Raw genomic sequence first — 23,080 nt, forward strand, 5'->3', positions numbered from 1 at the left:
CAGCAAATCAACAAAATCTCTATAATGCATGGCCTTTCGTGGCTTATTCCTTGAATGTATACATTTATAGTGCTGTAAATCATGAGCATAGCTGGAAGAGTTAGCACCCTCTTTCCTGTACCTCCCAATACAAAGTTCTGCTTCTCTCCTGTGTGTGTGTGTGTGTGTGTGTGTGTGTAGGTGTTTAACAGGGCAGTGTACCACATGCTGTGCAATGCCTTGGACAGGAAGATGACAGCAGAGGAGCGGTTTGCTGTGCAGGCCCTCACCGCCAACCCCTCACTCTTCAGTACTGACACCAAGGAGCACTCCCCGATATGTAGGAGCCACTTGTGTGTGTGTTGGTTTGTGTGTATAGGTTATCTATTTTTGTAAGTATGTGTAACAAACAAGCCTAATATTCTAAGATTAAGTTGAGCACCCCTTTTAGACAATTGTGTATTGTCATCTAGTCGATCTGTTTTCATAGAAAACAAAAAAAAATGACAAAACAACAACTCTTATACTTTACAAGTAAGGCTTTATATTGCATATTATTGACGTTGTTAGCTATTGATCCCTTTGCTTTGATAATTTTAATGATATTTCTGTAAAAAGCGACAAACATCAGGTAGGGATTGGGACACCCAGGTATACTACTTCATATTACTTAGGTGCATGGAATAAAAAAACAAAAAAAGTGAGGGTAAAGGTTCTAGAAACACTAGTGTACTTTGGAGTTGCTGGATTTTTTTTTTTTATCCGAAACAAACATAAGGTACTATTTTTTCCCTCAAAACAGATCGATAGTGTTTTGAAATGATACCTCTCCTGTGTTCCTAATATTCACTGTATGTCTAGCACACGTGGTTGAAATAGAATCTTATAACAATTCTCACAGGTTTTTTTTTAATGTTGCTGGAACATCAGGTGTTTGGAACTTATTGCATCAGGAAATTTCACTAGTGTTAAGTGAGACCTTATTTACAGAACAGTACAGTACACCAAATGGAATGCATTCAAAATTTTAGAATACTTTCCTGTGATCATCTAAACCCTCTGTCACTCAGTTTGCTTTCCTGCAGTATGTGGGAAATCCTGCCTTTCTGATATTCAGAGAAAGTTGACCAAAACAGTAAGAATTCACTGTAGATGTATAGGTAAAACCATTCTGCTGTAACTTTGTGTTTAGTGGAAGCTGTGTCAGAGCCTCCGAAGGGCTGGAGAAAAAGGCAGCCAACAGCCAGTGAGATCCAGGCAGTCACCATCATCCAAGCTGGCCTCAAAGGACACTTGGCACGAGAGGTCCTTAATGCCTCAAAACCTGGTACACACACACACACACACACACACACACACACACACGTATGAATCCGAAAGACACTGATTGTGTCATGGCACATTTTGAAATGACTTATTGCTATTGCAATGATAGACCCCATAGTCAAACTCATAGTCAAACCAGAAACCCAAAAGTTGATACAAACCCTAACCCTAACAGTTCGAATTCTGTCATGGTTAGAAAATAATTTAAATACAAAATCATAATCTCAAGAAAATATCTTTATATTGGCCTCATGTCCTCATATCTTGTAACTGACCAAAAACAATTGGAACAACACATTTAGCATCCTCCACTGTTAAGACTGTAAAATCCCAATCAGTGATAAAAAATGGATGTGCAAGTCGATGTCTATAGTTTTGACACTTGGTCTTTGAGATACAAAGGGATGTTTACTTGTTGTTGTTTACCTACGTTATGCAATGAATGTGTAGTGTTGAGGCATCTGGTGATTGTCTCCCATGGCAGAAAGTGCGATGTTGATGTGGCCTGGCAGTTAGCATGGCCTTTAACCCTGATAGGCATCTTTGCTGAAATAGAATAGAATAGAATGTAGACTACTTCCATGGACACACACAGATGCACACACACACACACACACACACACACACACACACACACACACACACACACACACACACACACACACACACACACACATACATACACACACACAAATACACATGCTACATATTTTGCTTCTTTCTCTCACTGATTTAGCCCCGTGGCATATGTTGAGCCTCTGGGCAGGGGGGTGAATACTTATTGATGAGGCTGCCAGTCTTACTAATACACCCTGACAGATGAGGGGGTGGCCAGAAAGGACACACACACATACACAAACACACAAACTTACACAAATATACTATTACACCTTCAGCTGCAAGTGAAAGAGATGGGGAAGAGAAGATAGGGCAGCAGGGAAAGAGTTCACATTGGACAATTTTAGAGACTGAGAGGGACTGCATAGAGAGAAAGAGAGAAATACAGTGGGCCTGGTTGTTGCACAACTGTCTGGTGTTTCCACTGTTGTTTTATTCATTAGTGGTGCTTTGGGGTAATGCTTTGTTATCATTGCTTAGGTCCTTGTTTTGGTGCCAGTTATGGCTCTAGTGCAGGCCCCAGTGCTGAAAATGTTTGACTTTGGATAATTTATCATTACGGACATATTAATGCAAGACTTTATAGTCACATCTTTTTATGTTTCACTTGTAAATTATCTGAATTACACTGCTATTTTGATTTTGTACTTTCCATTGCGGTGGTGATAATTTTCCTACTGTGATGGAGCACCACTGTAGAATGAATACAGGGGAAACACTGGAGGTGAGAGACATGCCCAGACATTCTCTATATATTGCCAGGGCCTGGAGCTTACTGAGTCCTGTCCAGGCTGGCTGAGCAGATGACACGCTGCCCCTCTGTCTAACTGTAGGTCACACATATGGGGGTACACACAGCCTCATTAGTGCAACATTCACATAAAACTATGTTCTGCTGTAGGGTCAATGGAAACTAATCTAATTCTTTTTTTAAATTCTTTTTTATAGACTGAGTGTGTGGCTCTATTGCGCCAAATGTCCTGTCTTTTTGATTTTATATCCACACCATTATTGAATCCATCTGCCAGCAGCACTAAAAGAACACTAAAAAAACACTAAAAGAAGTTGGTAGCTATATGGCTTAACCACATAGACACACACGCACGCACGCACGCACGCACGCACGCACGCACGCACGTACACACGCACACACACACACATGCGCTCGCACACACAGTGCAGACAGTGGGCCTCATTCATGAAACGTGAACAGAAAGAATTTGTGTACAAAACCTCTTACTGCTAAAAGAAATAGTCTTACTTTTACATTGTTTTTTACTTTTATTTTTTAAAAAATGGGCAATTTTAAAATCATTTTTGGATGTATTTCTGCTTTTTTGCAAATTATGATATAGCATAAATAAAAGAAACAGCTTATTTAAAGCTGCAATAATCAAACTTATCGGTTGATTTAAATGAGGACCATTTGGACTCAATCATCAGAAAATAAGCAGGTCATTGGTGCGTCTGAATTTTTCACAGATCTGGAAGGATATAACAGCATTCAGCTCACCTGCACCATCTCTTTATGTGTTAACTTTTTGCGAGGCCATAATCCCACTGCTTCTGCTGCAGAGTAATAGGCTGTTGCTTGTTATTTTGATTTAGTCTTACCTGAGTTTCTGTGTTGCAGAAGTTCTTCTTTTTCATGTTTTGCATTTTTTGCAATGTCATTTCAGTCCAGTAAGATTATGAATACACATTTCCTCTATTGCCTAATATGCTTTTTCTGAGGCAGTGTCATTTTGCTAATTCATGATGATTAAGGCCCCTTGAATATGCTTTCCATTTATAAATGATTGGGATTCATCAACATATGCACGTGAAAATTTAAGGTAGGCTACCTGTGAATGTTTGATGAATCCTGTGTGAGTTTTTAGTCTGGATGTTTTTTTATGTGCAGCTATACCCAAAAATCTACTGAAATTTTATGGATAAGACCCAATATGCACTTACATAGATACACACACACACACACACACACACACACACACACACACACACACACACACACACACACACACACACACACACACACACACACACACAAATATTACTGGTCTGTCATAGGTTAATGATAATTCTGGTAATTTTCACTTTGGGCACCGTTTTGGGCCCAAATTGGCCCCATCATCCAACTGACTGATAAGGGGAAGTTTTTCTTTTAAAAGTGGTCCATTATTGAGCAAAAATGCTTCAGCCAGGTGCGAAACAGGCTGCAAAGGAATCCCAAGGGGCATGTTCACCTATCAAATTTTGTCCCATAAAGGTGCTTTTTTCTGGCACTGACAGGCTCAGATTGTTATTACAGATTGTTATTGTCTGACATTATGGAAAGGAAACCTACAGAGCATAGACTATATGCTTCAGAGATAGTTTTCTTTATGTCTAATAGTATTACCTCCACTCTGTCGGTAGCAGATCTCTCCACTCCCGGAACAGACTTTTTAGAAAAAAAGTGCTTTGGTGTAGGAGTTTTTCTCCTATTTGGCTGGCAGTTGTAAATCTGATCAAAATGGCCAAGACCTGATGGTCTTCAAATCTGTGTGGACCGGGGGATTTGGATCCATTTGTAGCACAACTAGAGACAACTTCAGTGTGTCCCTATTCAACAAAAATAATCTGCTTTTTGAAGTGTGGCAGGTCATTTTGTTGCCACATTTCAGAAATGCATAAACATGAAACATTGTTCTTATTTATTTATTTATTTACTTATTTTTGAACTTTTAGATAACATTAAGGAATGTTTCCTGTATTCCAAAATAATAAACTCTTTCCGGCGACTCCTCTCTCCCACTCTCACTCACTTGTCCACTGTGGTCTTCCTGCAATAACTCACCTCACTTGAGATTTCAGAGCGAGAAATTCTTTTTGAGCCCGACTTCTATTAAGGTGATAGACACGTCTTTCTCTGTAGGGATCCTATAACATTATATATAATAACAATCTGAATCTGTCAGTGGCAAAAACAAGCGCTTATATTGGACATAATTTGATGGGTGCAATTTCCTTGTATGATTACATTGCAGCCCACTTTATGGCTACTGGCTGAAGTGTTCTTGCTCAATACTGGTCCATTTCCAAAAATTTTCATCCCTATCATTCATTTTTACTCTAACAGCTGAAAAATTGGGCCCAGATTGAAAAACAGCAGAAATATCCTTTAACTCTTTTCAAATCTCACCCATTTACCTGTCATAGCATGAAAAGTGGAGCACTTAATGTCAAAACACTGATTGTATTTTAAAAGCAGTGCTCATCTAGCTACTCTTTGAAAAGCCATTTTAATAAAAAGTAGAAATCTACCCTTTGTTGTTGCTGACAAAAACAATATATAACAAACAGCCAATTTCGCAGCACATTCTGTTTGTACCATGGTGTACCTCAAACACCTCTCCTTTGCTCGCTGTCTCTCTCCTTCTTCTCTCCTGCTTCAGCTTTTTTATCTTTCTTTTTCTCTTCCCTCTCTCTTTCCTCTCTCTGCCTGTCTGTCTCTTTCAGTCTGCTCCTTTCTCTGGTTAAAGAGATGATAGGAGTTCTTCATATCTGCATCACCAGCCGTGGCCCCTATAATGGCTATATTGATTTGGAGAAGTGGCCATTTGAAAAGCAGGGTTGGGCACTAGAGAGGGAGGGAAGGAGGGAGGAGGCAAGGACATCCATACACCAGATGAGAAAACGCCTGTCACTGAGCTGTCATGTCAGAGCATTTCTCTCACTTACGTGCACAGAGACAAATAGTGGACCATTCATACCCATGAACAACTAGAACTGGATCTTTCTTGAAAAGGCTTTGTCGACTATGTGGTCACCTGCTTTTTTTCACTAAAACAGTCAAAAATGCGTTTTGTCCCTTATATTTTTACTACTTTGAACTATCAGTTAAAATAATGATGTATTCATGCCCGACTGTTTTTTTTTTTTTTTTTTTTTTTTATCTTTTATGGATAGCAACTACTTTTCTGTCTGTATATGTTTGTGTGTGTATATACTTGCATGTATGTATGTGCGTATTCGCATATCAGCCTGTGTGTATTTTCATCTCACACAGGCACAAAGAAGAATCTGAGTGCATCAAAGACCCTTTCAGACATGTGGCTGAGTGTTGAATCAGACACTGAGAAACATGCTGTCTTCTTGCTAAGGTAAATATAATATAAAGTATAGTAGAAATTATCCACGAAAAAACATACTGCGTCATAAAGAATAATTTGTAGATAATGCATTAATCTTGTATGGCATGCAGTTAAAAAGCGCACAGTAACGGCACACATCACTACCATAACACACATTTGTTCACATCAGCTAATACCATTATTCGTGTAAATATGCGTTCCTCCCATTCATGGTACGGCATTCGTTTAGCATCTCTCTGTTGCACCGCATGCCCAGAATCTGCTCCCTATCCTGGCTGTGTCCTGTGGCGGCCAGGCGGGGAGTATTTTTCCACATTGTGTTCCATCTTTTCCCGGTGGTACCATCTGCTGTTTATCCTCTCCTTGTTCCAATCGGCTAGCGGTATCTGCCGTATGACCCGCTGCCTGGGGAGGTGTGTATGTGTGTGTGCGTCAGTGTGGCTTGGTGGGTGTGTGTGTACATAGAATGGGGGTTTGAGGCGTGGTGGGAGCTTTTGTGATTGTACTGATTGATGCAAACATCTACTTCTGTCAAAGTTAGAGCTGAGATGTGAACTGCAGCCACCCTTATCAGATGAAGTCTTTGTTGCAAGTTTTTCTATAAATGACATTTCATCCATAATACATCTGAATTCTGTTTTGTCCCAGTTGTGGGTATTATCTGTTTTTTGAGAATGGTTTTTGCAGTAGCTTTAAAAAATGGTTAAAATTTGTTGTTTGAAATAAAAAAAATAAATAAATGAAACACCATTTAAATATACTACATTAACATTGCTGAGTAACCTAGACACTACATTTTCCCTCTTTTTGGTTTTAGGTCGCATAATATTTAAAATTTTAATCTTTTCATAAGCTTGTATGCTATCTCAGTACTGGATTTATGCTCAAACCTAAGATTGTGTACAGATTTGTAAAATTTAAGAAATGAAATGAAATAAAAATAAATTAATTTTGATCTTGGGAATGTAGTGTAGTGTACTGTAGTGACTGTTCAGGTAGTGAGGTACTGTATGCAGCACTGTCAGGGAAGGCATGAGGCCTTTCTACTAATGACTGATACACAACATGCTTTGAGATACACCACAATCCATAATCACTGCCTCAGTCAGTAAGGCTGTGTTGCTCCTCTCACAACAAAACAAAACAAAACAAAACAATAAAACATTGTGCTAAAAGCTTGAAAGTAATTCTGAAGCTTACATGCAGCAATATATGCTCCAGCTGCTCAGTGTTCCTCCTTCAGGCATTTGCTGTAAAATGGATGTGCTGTGGATAAATACAGGTTAAAAAAAAATCTTTAATTCGACAGAGCTATTTTTTAAATTGTACTGTTTCATTCACTAATAGACAATACTGATGTTTTGTGCACAAATCTATATGTCAAAATTAAGCATATAGCAAATAGCAAATGCATATGCCATTTACCACACAAAAATTGGTACTGATAAAAAAGAGCATTTCATGCAAATGAACATTCCTCCTTGCCTGCATTGCAATATAGACTTTGTGAGCTGAGTGTGATATAGTAGTGTGGCAAAGAGAGGGTAACATAAAAGACAGCATTTTATTTGAAGCTTAAAACTTGTAGCAGCCTGTAGCATAGCAGTTTCAATAATGAGGATAACATTTATAGATTTATAGAACATACATCTATAAGCCATTAACTCTGGTGCCAGTGAATTTGTTTACATATTGTCACCCAAACCACTCTGTAATGTGGGAACAAGAATAACATACATATTGGATCATAAATTAGACCCACTCATGCATAACTAGCCAATAAGTTTTTATAGCTCATGATGTATAGCGGTGCATAACAGTTGTGTGTAACACTGTTTTCGTGCTGAGAATGGAGCCAATGCAAGACTAAGGAATCAACAAGTCTGATTTTCTGGCTCATCATAGTGATTGGTTTTCTTGCCCAAATTAGGTCAAATAATGATGTGATGAGAAATGAGCATTAGGCTTGTGCATATGTCCATAGTTTCATCATAACTGAGATTTATTATCCACCTAAGCAGGGATGGCAATCTAAACAAAGGACTGTATGCATGTGGTTGCACATATTTTTAGTCTTGCCCTGCTGGCCTCTAGCCCTCTTGTTGAAGATTATGTGATAAATGACCTTTTCCATTCTATTTTTACTTTACTGTTTTACTCAAGATTATTAATCTACAACAAGGCTTTGACAAGTCACAAGTCTTATTGTAAAAGGTCGTGGTTAAAGTTGCAATGTTTCTGTATGTGTTTGGCGCCAGGTAGAGAGACTAAAGGTTGTGCATTGTCCTAGAGAAAGTTAGTATAAAAGAAATGTCTGTGTATAGGACAGTTCTCCCTTCCCTTCACCATATTGCCCTGATTGTACTGACGCCTCATTATCCAACTCACTCTCTTCCTCTCTCTCCTGCTGTAATTCCTGCCATATAGGTATATCCTCAGCCACTCTGAGAAGACAGCAGAGCTCTACCCATGTCAGCAGGATGAGTGGACCAGAATTGCCTTCGCTGATTACTCTGTTCCTTTCCCTGACACAGCCAACTCCTGGGTCTTGATTTTTAGGTTAGAGCATGCAGGCAAATTTTCAAACAGTTGCTTAAAGGTTAAAGACAGAATTTACGGAATTTGGCTTGTCACTGCTAGGTTGCAAGTTTGAATCCCTCGACCAACTTGCAAAATAAATTGTTGGCATTCTGACCTCAACAAATACTTTCAAGTTACCCTTGACCTAGGCACTTAACTCTCAATTCCTATGTCGATGCTGCTCAGTGGTCAGTAGTAGAGAACTGTGGTTGTGCTGGAAAACTGCAAAGTGTAAAAAGCAAAATCAGAAAAAAAAACTCTCTGTATAGTTGTATATATTTCTTTAATATTACAATTCAGAATTTCAACAGAAATGGAATCAGGGGAAGGAGAATTTGGTCTGGTTCTGGATTTTGTGCACATTTCTCACCCCCTTGTCTTTTTTGTCCAGACAGGTGTTCCTGGTCCCTAAGGATATGCTGCTGGTAGCAAAGGTCTACTCCCCTGTCCCCTGTTGCCTGCTCCACATCATTAATAATGACACAGGAAAGGAGCTATGCAAGGTTTTCAACAAAGTAGCTCCCTATGTCTTTGAAACCAATAAGGTTTGTGTGTGTGAAATGTATTGTAAATTCTTGTGCTATTAGCTCCTAGGTCTTTTGCATTCTAGACTTGTATTGGTCATTTTAAATTATTTGTATAACTCTAGTTTTCTAATTAGTATGGTAAAGTTCCATATTCCAGGAAAGCTTGTTGGGACTGATGGGTGACATAGGGAGAGGGAGGGACCTTTTCCTCATTGACACAATATTTCGTCATGTCAGCCAATTAGGGCAGGTGTAATGTTGGTGGACATGCTAGTTACAGAGCATAGGAGGTATTTCAAACTGTAAAAAAGGGAACAGTTGATGCTAATTTTTCTTGCTGTTAATTCCTTATCTGCATCAGTCTCATACATACCCTTCTGTGGGTAAAGATGTGTTGGCATCATGCATAAATGTTTCTGCCTCCTTTTCTGCAGCTTGGCTATACCTTTGTAGCAGAAGCATTCACACCTGAAACACCCCTTGTTGGTGCCAAGTGGAGGATGCGCCTGATTGGCTCAAGGGAACCCCTTCCACAGCTGGCCTGTGAGACTCCTCTCAGCAGCTTCTCAGTGAAGGAATTCTGCGATTATTACATTCCCAATGACAAAGACATCATATGTCGGTAAGACAGAGTCATTTGGCATTCATCTGACTTCACAGGTTAAGTTCATTCATCATAAGATGATTTATACTGATCACTGAAAAATTCACTGTTGTTCAGGGTGTATCATCAAAATGCATAGTGTGTTATATAGTAAGGTATTCATAAAGATTGTTTGCAGTATTTTCATAGTAACAAATACCAATTTTCATGTTAATATAATGAACAACATTTGCAGCACAGCAAAGATGTTACACATCAGTGAATGGAAAACTGATTTTAGGAGAGCTTGATTAATAGTGACAAGTGATGACAACAGTTATATAGTAGCCTATAGAATCTATTAAGCACGCAGTATTTCACAAGTATTAGACTGCATTAACTACCTCCTAGACTCAAGAATTTTGACAAAGGTCCAGTTTCGGCTATAAGACAACTGCAGCGGTGCACTGAGTAACTGATGACACTCTGGAACATTTCAGCTACTCTGTCAAGGTGACAGCCGACCACCTGGGAACAATACAGTTCCAGACATCCAAGCCAGACGTGATCATCTGTCTGTCCATACTGGACCATGAGAAGAAGGTGGCCAGTAACACAGGACAGGGCCATGTGATCATTCCTGTGTTCCACTTCCAGTCCAACAGAGGTGAATAGTCAACTGGCTTGGGCGGAAATGAATAAGGCAAATGCTCCTGCATTTTCGCAGAAGATTTCTTAGATTGCTACATAATTATCTGTCTCTCAGGAAATTGTGATTATCTGGCTACATATAAGCTCAGTGACATTTGGGTCATGTGGGTTGTTTTTGTCTGTCCTAATTTCAGTTGCATAATTTAACCCTCTAATACAGCCATAACCCCAACATATGACAGCAACTAAACAGTAGCACAGCAGCGACAGTGTTGTGCAAATACCCTGTACACTGTTCTCATAATTGAAGTTATTATTTTATTTTATTTTTATTTTATTTTACTATTATGTTGATAATTGTACATCTATTAGATCTAGCCCCTGTTGCACAAGTAAAATATGGAAGTGGGGAGGGTGTAAAGAGGGTATTATATGCAGTGAACTCTGTGAGTAGGTTTCAAGCCCATGACATTGTGAGTACATTGTATTTGTCTTAGCTTTGCCAAAGCACCAGGACACTCCTGCCTTATACCCTTGAACTTACATTTGATTTTCACTGAGATAAGGTCAAAATGTAAAAACACCATGTAAAGACGTTTTTGTTCAATGGGTATTTGAGCAATGACTCCTCATACATACTCCTCATACATACATCACAGTGTCTCATATACCATGAAGCATCACATTCTACAATTACTGTCCTTAACAAATGCTGTTAGCAAAAGCTTGATAATTTTTTTCCTGTCCTCATTAAGTTTTGATCAGTTGTGCTCTGTCTCACAGGAACAGTTGTGTTCTCTGTTCTCTCTTACCCTTCTTTTTACTGGCCGTTTTATGAACAGAGCAGCATGCCGCACAGTTAGTTTTAGTGGCAGCACTGAAACTGTCCCAGAATCCATGAATAGTCTATCAGCTAGGCTGGTAGCCAGCCTGCCATTCAACGTCAGGCCATAAATTCATTACGTCAAATTGGTTTCCCTGCTACTTGAAACCACACTAGTTTAGTTGTGGTTCATTCCCCTCCCCCAAACACCAGATTTTTTTTTGTGTGTAACATTTTATTAGTGAGCCAGAATTATGGGCAAAGGGACTTCAAGGACAAAATTTGTAACGTGAATGGAAATATGGACTGTAAAGGTATAGATTTGTCGGTTTCACTTCCTCATATATTGATTGTTAAAGCAACAGTTCCAAATAGAATTTATTCTACCAGTTAATGCTGGCAGTATCTATGTAATTGTAAATGTAATTAACAAAAGATTGATTGATTATATAGATTAAGTAATAGTGCTCTGGCTTGCTGCCATGCTCTACTGCTCTACTGCCACTGTCAGCCATGATCAAAAGTAAAATATGCCAAAACAGAGGAAATAGAAGCAATAGAGACAGAAACTCCTCTAAAGATGCCAGACTGTCTTCAGTCTGCTAGTCTGTCAATCAGGCTGACTTTCAGATGGAAGTTGTGTCATGGCAGTAAGAAAAGTAAAGCTTACTGACCACTCTCAACCTTTCTCAAATATAGGCTTTATTTAATCTCGGTATCTGTGTATAATTCCTGTTACAGCTCCCAGCTGCACAACTGCCAGTGCTGAGAAGAACCAGAAGGGATCCCCCAACCAGGACAATGGGGTCGAGGCGACAGGCACTCCCCAGCAAGGAGAGGGGGAGGAGAGCACCACTGACCAAACAGACTCCTGCCCTGACCAGAAGCAGCCTCCCATGGAGACTATGGTATCACTGACAACTGCCATCTGTCTGTGTGTTATCTGTTCCTGCTCCACACTTTTCTGATCACATTTGTATACACATGCATCTCTCTTTTCTTATCTCTTTTTCTGCTGCTTGCTCAATCACTGTCTACCTATCTGTTCTTCACTGCCAGATACTCATACTTATTATAGGCAGTTGTGCTTGCCCACACATACATTCACACAGACAAAGTATGTGCAAAAGGAGAGCAGCAACCAGTGTGGTGGCTTTGTTTTTGTGTTTTATCAGTGCATGTCAGGGTGATTTGCACATGATTTATGAGTCCTCACTTATTTTCTAATGACCCCCCTCTCTAACACTCCTGTTGTCATGTGGTGATTGCCATGCACACACACACAGACACACACACACACACACACACACACACACTTATTTCACACACTATGTTGTATACACTGTTACAGTGTATACAAGTCTGATATATCTGATACACACAACCCATCATTGTGGCACCTTGATAAAGGCATAAATATACTCACACACACACACACACACACACACACACACACACACACATTGTGTGTGATGGTTTTATTTCTTTTCTTTTTAAGCAAACCATTCCATATTATACATACTTTTTAGGGCTTTTCTCTGCAGGACTGTTCATCTGTTATTGAATGCAGAGGTACCAATAAAAAAAATTAACAACAGTGTGATTCCATCAATACTAATGAGGCACATCATGTCAGATAGATCAACAGGAGCCCAGAATGAAGAGCTATTGATCAGGATTAACGGTGCTTTGGGCAAATGGTCAGTGATCAAGGTGCTGTGTTGCCCTGCTGGAGCACACACACACACTGATACGCAGTATCATGGTTGATGGGTGGTGGAGGTCCTCATGATGTAATCTGTATGGGGCTTAAACACGCATGTGCACACATACAAAAAAAAAAAAAAACCTGTTTCAAATCACCACATCAACACTTGCTGATGTCTCTGTTTATTAGAGTGAGAGATATATGGTGGTCTTAAAGGAATATAAGGAATAGCTGTAAACATCAATCCTGGTCAGAGTGTTTTTTTTTTATATACATAACCACAAAATATCTTTTCCTCAAATGTTTTAAATCTCCCTTTGGAATGTTGTTGAAATTTTATATTTTTGTGCAGTCTGATAGATGTGGGAGTTACCACCCCTGACATAATCTTGGCTAACAAGCCCCCTGCCTCTCCCTCCCTTTGTGCCAACTGCATAGCCTGTGCTTCTGTCAAAGAGGGCAGAGAACAGCCAACAGAATGTGCAGTTCCTCTTTAAGATCTCTGTCTCTGTCTCTCATCACCACCAGTACAGTTTACATCTTTATGTTTGTATAATGGTATGCACCTTGTGTTGTCTTTTAGTGTATTTTATTGATACTTTATGCTGTATATGTGTTTATCTCTGCCAAAGTATTTAAACATCTTGATCAATACATTTTTGGACACTGTAATTTGCATTATGTGTGTATCTGATTGCCATTATTGCTGTTAAGATACAATAAGATAAGATAGAGCTTTATTAATCCCCAAGGGAATTCTTGTGCCACAGTTGCTCAAATGCTGTTTGTACCCAGTGTAATGATGTTGTGAGTGCTGTCCACTGACTTTGTTTTGTTGTGTTTTACAGGGTCATAAATACATTGTGCAGGCAGAGGTGCTTCATAAGAGCTGGGCTCTAGATGAACCTCAGCTGGCCTTTGTCCAGATGCTCAGAGACTTGGAAAATAATGAAAGAAAAGGTACGTACACAAGTTGGTCACCCCATATCACTTAGCTGTGGTGACCCTAGGAAAGTGTTGGCACACCAGCACTGAAAGACACTGTTTACCCACCCTACGTAATGAAAGGAGGTAAGTGTTAAATTTCAGTGCCACTTGAATCATGAAAAATATGCTTATTTCAACTTGTGTTCTTTGATGATAAAAAGACTTTGTTAAGAAAGATAAGCCTTGATCAAAAATGATCAAAATGAATTCCAGTGTTTTCTGTTCAGTTTTCCCATTACGCATGGTCCAAAAATCTTCAAATATACCTATAATGGGTCTGTGAGTAATTTCATTTTTTATTATGGCATTTCAAAAATCTTCTGTTGTTTGGCCCTGAGTTCTGAATATCTTTTCTAATATGCCCGTAGTGTTTGGTTTTGCTTATTCTTTTTGCACTATGTAAAATGTGCCAGATATTCAGCATGCGGTGTCAGGGGCCAAGCCAGACGTTTTTTGTTCTCTGCTTCCGCTAGCCAGGGGCCTGTAATCACAAGCCTAATGAAAGCCAAATGAATACAGCTGCTTTTGCAGATCACAGTGGGTGATTTCTTGTGCCCACTGGTCATTGGCTGAGGCAATAACCCTCTCCTCTGCCACCACCCCTGCTCTGCTGTCTTTTATCATTCTACACAATTTGGATCGATTGAAAAATCGGGGCTTTGAATTTCCGAAAGCTTCTTAGAGAAAGGGGGCGATTTAATTGAAGCATGGATATGGATGTTGATGTGAAAGATGTGTTGCATGGCTGACAATTTGCATGACTGTCTGAAGAGAGAGAGGCCAGCCTGCTGTCATTAACATTTTCATTGTTTTTCTCTGTCGCTCCTGATAATGTTCCCTCCATTTACTCATTCAGTTTGCATGGCATGAAATCTAAGGATAGAATATGTTTGTGTGTGTGTGTGTGTGTGTGTGTGTGTGTGTGTGTGTGTGTGTGTGTGTGTGTGTGTGTGTGTGTGTGCGTGTGTGTGTGTGTGCGTGTGAGTTGTGTAAGAAATGGTCTAGTGTGAGATGAACAGTAATGGATTGTAGCTGCTTAAATATTCTAGGTAATTTTTCATTTGCCTTTGTCTCTGTGTGTGGATGTCTGTGAGCAACATAAGATCGCTCTGCTGTCTATGCTTGTGTGTGTTTGTCCATGTGCGGGCATGTGTGTAAGCAAATGTCCACCCAAACCTCCCCTTGGTTTCCCAATAAACTGGTGAAAGTGGGTCGATGGAAAGTCAAATGGAGTTGGCCCTTGCCCCCCTGTGCCCTGGGAAATATCTCTGCAGAGAAGTGAATTAATTTCGCCCAGTTTAACTCTGTCTCAGTGGTGAGGCTGTGCCCTTGATCATGCTCCGTACATGCTACATGGATACACACGCTCTACATGCCATGCCAAGCTTTGAAGCCTCCTTAACAAGCTGTCGTGTGGAGTGGAAACACCACACTGCGCATATTTCCTGCATGCACATTTACACTGTGCAACTTCGGCTTGAACCCCAACACACACACACACACACACACACACACACACATAGATAGATAGATAGATATACAGCTATACAACTGCATCCCTGAGCAGTCAGCAATACATGTACATATGGTTCTACCAATGGTTTTCATTCCCCTGTGTTGTCAACATTACTTTTAACGTCTGAAAGACAGAAATCTCAGTATTTGAAAAAATGGTGTTGGAAAATCAATTTTTGACCATAGGCATAGCCAGGAATGACATCAACAACACAGTAATATTTAGATCCAATTTGAGCATTGAATTTCAGCATGGCCTGTGATAAGAATAGCTCAGTGAGCATACAGCATGGTTCCAAAGCTCTACAGACAGAATGACAAGGTGTCAGATAAATGATGGATTATCATGCCTCTCCATATCAGAGAACTGAGACTCACAGTTGATGCCTCATCAAAGCTGTGGATTGTGTTCATTTTAGCTACAAAGTGCAACAGTGCCATCTAGCACACATACTACTGTACAACACACATTTGCCTACACTGTTACATTCTTTCACTTATAAGTTGTACTTAAACTTGCTAAACTGTGAATTTGTGGATTAAATTGGTAAAAAATTATTTTGAATTTGAATCCATGCAATTTGTCATGCTACTGTCAAAGACAGGCCTATTCCACCATGATGATAATGCTATGCCTACGGACATGAAGTAAGGCTCGCTGTATGTTTACTAGAATAGAGCCTTGTTTGAGCCTTGCAGAGAAACAAACACAAACTTGCCTACTGTATAATGTCAGCTTCATCATAAATTTAGTTTGTGATATCATTTTTTCATTGTTGCTAATGGTTGTTGAAAGAATACGTCACATTTTTAACAAATTAGCTCTCAATTAAAGGCCTTTGTACTTGCCGTTGTGTGTTGGAAACAAATGTGCCAAAGTATTGTTTTGGCTCGTCTTATTCTCTGTATTTTCTGTTTAATACACATGCACTTCTGTTTCTTTTAAAGCCAATTTAAAACACCATTCAGCTTCATGGTAGACCATTCATCCCTCCATAGACTTATCAAGCCATAATCAAGTCGGTTTTGGCTCATTTCTTGTTGTAGATATAAACACTTGTCAGGTGCGTTTTGTGGAACTTATATTGTATGACGATGGGAATTTTGAATGTTCCACCAGAGGCAAACTAGTGAGCACAGTGATTAACACCATTTGATGTTGTCAGCATTTGATAAATAAGTACACACCAGAAATACTGAATGATGATGACAAATTGGTAACTCATAATCACTGCATGTGAACATTCAGCCAGTGCGGAGACCAATGATGGGCGCAAATCTTCTACAAACAAATCTAATCGCAAAGGCAAAGGCGAAAAGGAGAGGGAGAGACCAGGAGCTATCTCCAAACCCGGCCTCAGGCACGATGCGGTAATACATCACTACAACACAGTCATAGAAAACAGTAACTCTTCGATGCCATTGCACATTGAGGCTTGTATTATGTTTCACTTCAGTATACTCAGGGATAAGTTGTCTAAGGGCAACCTTTTCTCCCTGTTTCCCTGTGATGACATGTATTGCAGAACTTTTGAAAAGCTTTGCATTGTATGTGCCAAATTTCATTTTCAAAAAGTCACTGCTACTCAGGGTTTCGCTTGCTTTAATATTTCATTGGACATTCTTATTCAATAACAACACACATTGATTTTATACCGCTTTATACTGTATGAAAATCATTTATTAAAGGAATTTTCTGCAAGGACATAAATCATAAAGATTCAGTAGTCACTATAGCCCCAAAACCAAGGGTATACACTTATTTTCACTTATATTTGCAAGTGCATTTTTTTAAAAAAAGATTCCCATTCCCATCTTATGGGAATTCAGCGACAAAACACGATTTTACTTAAACAAATGGACAAGTTTGCCATATTTTGTTAGCAATACCAACTTTTACATATTTGACTGGTGAAACTGGTAAGAGACTCTTAACTCTGTCAAGCACACAGCAAATTGTCTGTGCCCTACATGTACCAAGCTGTCTTGTATGTATCTATATTACAACATTTGCTTCCATCATACAGCATAATCTTGTGGTTTGTTATTCATTGAATGAAGGTCTTGGTTTAGCAGTCACAGCCACAGCTGCTTGATAAATCTCTGATCCATGTATAATTGCTTTTCATTCTTTGCTACCCTGCACGTCAAATACTAAACACAATGAAATTTGAAAGGCAGATTTTCAGAATATTGGTCCTCTTCGATAAATTTCCATTTTGAATACTTTTCCTGGGTTGGCAGTGCGAGTTGGGCGGAGGTAGAGCAGGTAATGATCTATGAATATATGAACTAAAAATGATCCATTATTTACAATGACGATGAGACAGCTGAACAGGACACAGAGTTCTGGCCGGCTGGACTGGGTCTGTACCAGACTGTCTGAGTTGCTCATTTAAAGAGACATTCTCATAATGTATTGTGGTACTGTGACCTTCATCTGGGATGTGTGTCTGTGTGTGCGGATGTGCATATGATTTCATCTAAACTGTGGATGCTTATTAGCTGTGTGTATGTGTGCAGAGCTCGGATCTGACCAAGCCTCTCTGGACGCTGTGTGTGGTCAGCGATCAGAGCAAAAGCAAGAGCATTGAGGTGAAGAAGGACACAGAGAGAATAGACAAGATCAAGGCCATAAAACAGGCCTGGGAAATGGCAGAGCCTGGCCGCTCTGTCAAGGTAATTAACAATACATTACAAAGTACATAATATACAAACAAATTGCCTCAAGTGAAAGCAATAAAGTTTTCTCAGACCAGACACAGACATGCTAACTAGGTGTGGGATATCAATGCTTCACAAAATATGTTTTGTAGCCATTTTTAGTACTTAGCACTTGCAGTAATTTGTTAATGGTAATATGTACGGCTATAATACAGGGTGATTGTGTAATGCTATAATTACGTCCTGAAAATTTTATAGTAAAATTGATCATTGTGAATGCCTAAGACTCATCTGAGTTAAGGCACATCTTATATCTACACTGCAAAAACTAGAATATTTGTCTTATTTCTAGTCAAAATATCTCATTACACTTAAAATAAAACATGATCACCTCAGAAGTAACTTGTTTTTAGACAATTTTCACTTGTTTCAAGTGAATTTTCACTTGAAATTTTGCTTATTTCATTGGCAAAATTTGCCAGTGGAAAAAGTGAAAATTCACTTGAAACAAGTGAAAATTGTCTAAAAACACGTTATTTCTTAGGTGATCATGTCTTATTTTAAGTGTAATGACATATTTTGACTAGAAATAAGACAAATATTCTTGGTAAGATTTTGAGTTTTTGCAGTGTATAGGCACACAGTCAAAGCACCTTTTTGTTTCAGCCATCTCCTTTATTTACTTTACTCCATTTTTTTGCTATTCCTAATCATTGTATCAATTTATTATTTGTGTTTAATGTCATTTTTATTGCTGCTATTATTACAATTCTATTTGAAAAGTTAACTGTTTGACGTAACTTGTTCTTAGGCCTTAAAGTCACGTCAGACATTTCTCAACCATGTCCAACATGGAGTGAGTGGTGACACACCTGTCGGTGACTCAGAGAGCAAAGAGCCTGGTACACACATGCACACACACACACACACGCATGCACGCACGCACGCACGCACGCACGCACGCACGCACGCACGCACGCACGCACGCACGCACGCACGCACGCACGCACGCACGCACGCACGCACGCACGCACGCACGCACACACACATACACACACACACACACACACACAAACACATGTCAATTTGACTAAGTGGTAGTTAGCAGTTATTTTATATATTGTGGTAATGAGGCTTTTTCTGATTGGATCTTTTGCAGCTACTTCCCAGCTTTCTCCCGGCTCGTCCAGTCACGAGTTGCCTGTCGCGCTGCCCAGTCTCCCACAGTCACATGTTCCCATGGACTACACTCCTTTCATCAGGTCTTCTCTCTCTCTAGTCCTATGACAAAATTGATTAGTTATGATAGTACTCATATTATCTTTGGTGTAGTTGTAAGTGCATGTCTGGATAAAAGCTACACAGTAAGTGATTGTATGATTACAAACTTTTACAAACTTTTTTTTGTTACTTGTATTTCTAACCCACTGTCTTTCAGGTGGCAACAGGCTGTCACATTTTTTTTGCAGCATTAATTGCTGTGTTTGTCTCCAAAAACATTTCCATTTTTTCATGCTCTCCAGTGTTGGCAAAATAGGGCACCAAGTTTTGTTGCGCAAACAGATGGTCACTAATATTTTGATTTTTTTTTCACATTAAAGGCAGAAGTACGCTCTCTCTCTCTCTCTCTCTCTCTCTCTCTCTCTCTCTCTCTCTCCCCCTCTCTCTCTCTCTCTCTCTGTCTCACCCTTTTACTCTCTCACTTTCCTGCTCTTTCTTTTGTTTTCTTACTGTTTCCTTCTCTCTTTCTCTGCTGGGACAGCAGGAAGCACGGTATGAAATTACAATGATGTTGCAAACTCGTCCTAAGCCCAGCGGTTGCTTCAAGAAGGTCTTAGCTACTACACCAGAATATGTGGACACAGTACAATTCAAACTCATGAGGTCTGCAAGCATGTCATGTAAATACCTTGCTGTAAAAGACCTCAGCACAGCCTATTCAGTTTGATAAACTCTTTTCTCAGCTGAAAGGGGAGAGAGGAATAACAATCTATATTGTAAATGCAGCCCAGACAGACTCACCATCCCACTGTATTTGTCTAATGTACCATTTCATTTCTCTCTCTCTCTGTTTGTTCAGTGGGTACTACGCAGCACACAGTCCGGCTGCCTTATCCCATTGTTGTATCCCTCCACTCTGCTCGCATTGCCAGCTGGAATTAAGCTTTACTTGTTAAGGCCTGATTCTACAAGGGAAGGAGGATGAGAGACCGAATACAAATAGACTTGTGGTTTCTTTAGTTGAGTGTGGTGTGAATGCACTGCCAGTGTCACACGCCTATTAGCTCCCTAACACTGTGTGGAGTGTTAACTTTTGACCTGTGTCAGCTTGTGTTCTTCTATAAGGGACAAGTCTCACCCTACAGTTCACCCCTGAGTCTAGCTATCCCATTGCTCTTCTTCTCTCCCTCCTGTCATCTCTCTCTGTCCTGCTCTCTCTTTTCCATCTCTCCCTCTGTCCGTCCCTCTTTATGATAAATGAGATGATATTTGGGTCTGTTAATTAGAGAGCTATTTCAGGACCCTGATGAGCACGCCGCTCCAGCAAGATGTGCCCCTTTCTCTCACCCCTCCATCCTGTCCTGGTGCTTGCGTGTGTGTGTGTGTGTGTGTGTGTGTGTGTGTGTGTGCGCGCGCACGCGTGCGTGCACCTGTGTGTATGTGTCTGTGTTTCTGTGTGTCTGTGTGTGCATGTGTATGTGGGCGTGCCCATGTGTCCATGTCCAGCTGCTAATGGTTGCTGACACTGTGCCCTGTGTTTCGGGCCGGGAGAGAGATCCTGAGGAGCAGTCTATTAGAAGACTCTGATTAGTCTGCAACTTACCTCTCTCTAGCTTTCACACACACACACACACACACACACACACACACACACACACACACACAGACACACACATACATGCTAATACACACACTCACACGTGTCAGCTTAAACATATTTGCACAATCACACACACAGTGTGAAAGAGGTCATATGGGGTGATGTTCATTAACCAACTGAACTCCATCACCACCTCTCCTGCCCTCCCCTCTTCATCAAGGTCGGTTTATAGGAAATAGACAGCCATATTTAGCACTGTCTAATCTCCCTTTGAATTCTTTCCTCTGTGTATATCCTCTGGCAGGGCAACACACTCTCTCTCTCACACACACACAAATTCACACACACACGTGCTCTCTCTTCCTCTGTTTCTATCTCTCTCCGTTCTACAGACACACACACAGACTCACAGATTCAATTCTGAACAGAGAAATACAGGGATATGGTCTGGTGGTGACTGAAAAGAAATTGGCATCTCAGATATCAATCTGAGTTTAAGACCTGGGATATGAGATAAGGCATGTACTGGGTGTGTGTGGGTGTTTTTGTGAGTGTCAGTGTGTGTAACTTCATACACGGCTCATGAGATTATATGCCGGAATGGGGAAATTAATTTTATTAGACTATCATTTCCATCATTTCTTCTGGCTATCTCTGAATTTAATCTGCCACATTTTCATTTCTATCTGTTGTCCCACACCTTGGTAAAACTGGAGAATATGTATGTGTGTGTGTGTGTGTGTGTGTGTGTGTATGTATATATATATATATATATATATATATATATGCGTGTGTGTGTGTGTGTGGGGGGGGGGGGGGGGGGGGGGGATATATATAGATTTAGATATATAGATATATCATTTTAATTTGCTTGCTTCCTGCTGACCCAACAGAAACAGCAAGAAAGTGACAGAGTGAGAGAGAGGGGGAGAGAGAGAGGGAGAGAGAGAGAGAGAGAGAGAGAGAGAGAGAGAGTCAAATCTTTATGTAAATTACTAAGAAAAGCTAAAATTTGTTTAAAATGTGATGTATCTTGAAAATATTCCCTCCAGAATATCATTCAACAGTCTTTGACATACCTGCTTGTAGCATAGCACTACACTTAAGGACTTGACTATAGTCTATGAATAAATACATATAAAATATGGTTTGCGATAATTTTCCAATGGCCAACTCTAAGAAGTAGCATCTTGTGGAATAGTAAAATGTACATGCAGTAATGTAGGTCCTATACGTATGTAGATGCCAAAAGGATTTTCCAGTGATGAAGGACCCAGAGGTAGAGGAGGCCCAGCAGAGGGCACGCTCGGAAAAGATCCAGGCCTTCCGGCTGCTCCGGGAAACTGTGCTGGAGCACCGCAAACAGGAGGCAGTCAACAGGAAGGGGCTGAAGAGACGCCAGCGGGAGATTTATGAGGACATGCAGGTCAGCTAAGATACATATACAGTCAAGACAGAGACAGAAATGCCTGATGTCTACAGCTGCCTGAGAAGATGCAAACTGCTGTAATGTGGAGCTTTGAGAGGGAGAGAGAGTCAGAAATATCGGGTGTTGGCCTTTTCTTATCCCATGGTGTCACATCGTTGTGTAACTTATCTCTCTCTCCACCTCTTTCCTTTGTGTCAGCAGTATAAGAAAATCCTTGCTGTTCGTGAGGCATTCCATGGCCATCCTGCCATGATGAAGAAACAAGAGAAACAAACACTTGAGGATGGCCAGCAGGCAGACGAAGAGAAAACAGCTGCCACTGTTGCTGCCACCCAGCAGCCCGCCAAACCACCCAAGAGTGCTGGCAAGAAGAAGTGATGGCCACTGGCTCACCTTCACTTCTCCGAAGCCACCGCCTCTCAGCATGATGGGGATCTCAGCTTGTCTCAACACTGTAAAGATCTCAATTCAGTCACAACGTTGCAACATATGCTTGATGAGATAATATTTAATAAATATTTTTGGTGTCCAGAGGTGTGTGTGTGTGCGCGTGCGTGTGCGTACATCTGTTGTTTCTGGCATATTCCATGTCATGCCATCCATGTATGAATTCATTGTCAATACCTGCTATCCCAACTTATCCAAATATTTTTTGGCATTAAGCAGGAAAACATTCCAGTCCATCACAGGGCTGAAATGCAAAGACAAAGGAATTTTTTTTTTTTTTTTTTTT

The 23,080-nt window shown here is 40.1% G+C and overlaps 1 protein-coding gene across 1 annotated transcript in view; it reads left to right on the forward strand.

Annotated features, from left to right (window-relative positions):
- adgb (androglobin) overlaps nucleotides 1–22,837 on the forward strand; it is a 56,070-nt gene extending 33,233 nt beyond the window's left edge. The window contains exons 21-35 of the mRNA XM_030047842.1: nucleotides 181–319; nucleotides 1,172–1,306; nucleotides 5,975–6,068; nucleotides 8,487–8,618; nucleotides 9,031–9,184; nucleotides 9,601–9,788; nucleotides 10,250–10,416; nucleotides 11,965–12,131; nucleotides 13,780–13,891; nucleotides 16,683–16,804; nucleotides 17,957–18,112; nucleotides 18,909–18,999; nucleotides 19,257–19,359; nucleotides 22,161–22,344; nucleotides 22,549–22,837. Coding sequence (XP_029903702.1) covers nucleotides 181–319; nucleotides 1,172–1,306; nucleotides 5,975–6,068; nucleotides 8,487–8,618; nucleotides 9,031–9,184; nucleotides 9,601–9,788; nucleotides 10,250–10,416; nucleotides 11,965–12,131; nucleotides 13,780–13,891; nucleotides 16,683–16,804; nucleotides 17,957–18,112; nucleotides 18,909–18,999; nucleotides 19,257–19,359; nucleotides 22,161–22,344; nucleotides 22,549–22,725 — 2,121 coding nt within the window. The 3' untranslated portion in view covers nucleotides 22,726–22,837. The remainder of the gene's footprint in view (nucleotides 1–180; nucleotides 320–1,171; nucleotides 1,307–5,974; nucleotides 6,069–8,486; nucleotides 8,619–9,030; nucleotides 9,185–9,600; nucleotides 9,789–10,249; nucleotides 10,417–11,964; nucleotides 12,132–13,779; nucleotides 13,892–16,682; nucleotides 16,805–17,956; nucleotides 18,113–18,908; nucleotides 19,000–19,256; nucleotides 19,360–22,160; nucleotides 22,345–22,548) is intronic.
- Nucleotides 22,838–23,080: the final 243 nt, after the last annotated feature.

Source organism: Myripristis murdjan, chromosome 24 (genome assembly GCF_902150065.1).
Source record: "Myripristis murdjan chromosome 24, fMyrMur1.1, whole genome shotgun sequence".
NCBI classification, from domain to species: Eukaryota; Metazoa; Chordata; class Actinopteri; order Holocentriformes; family Holocentridae; genus Myripristis; species Myripristis murdjan.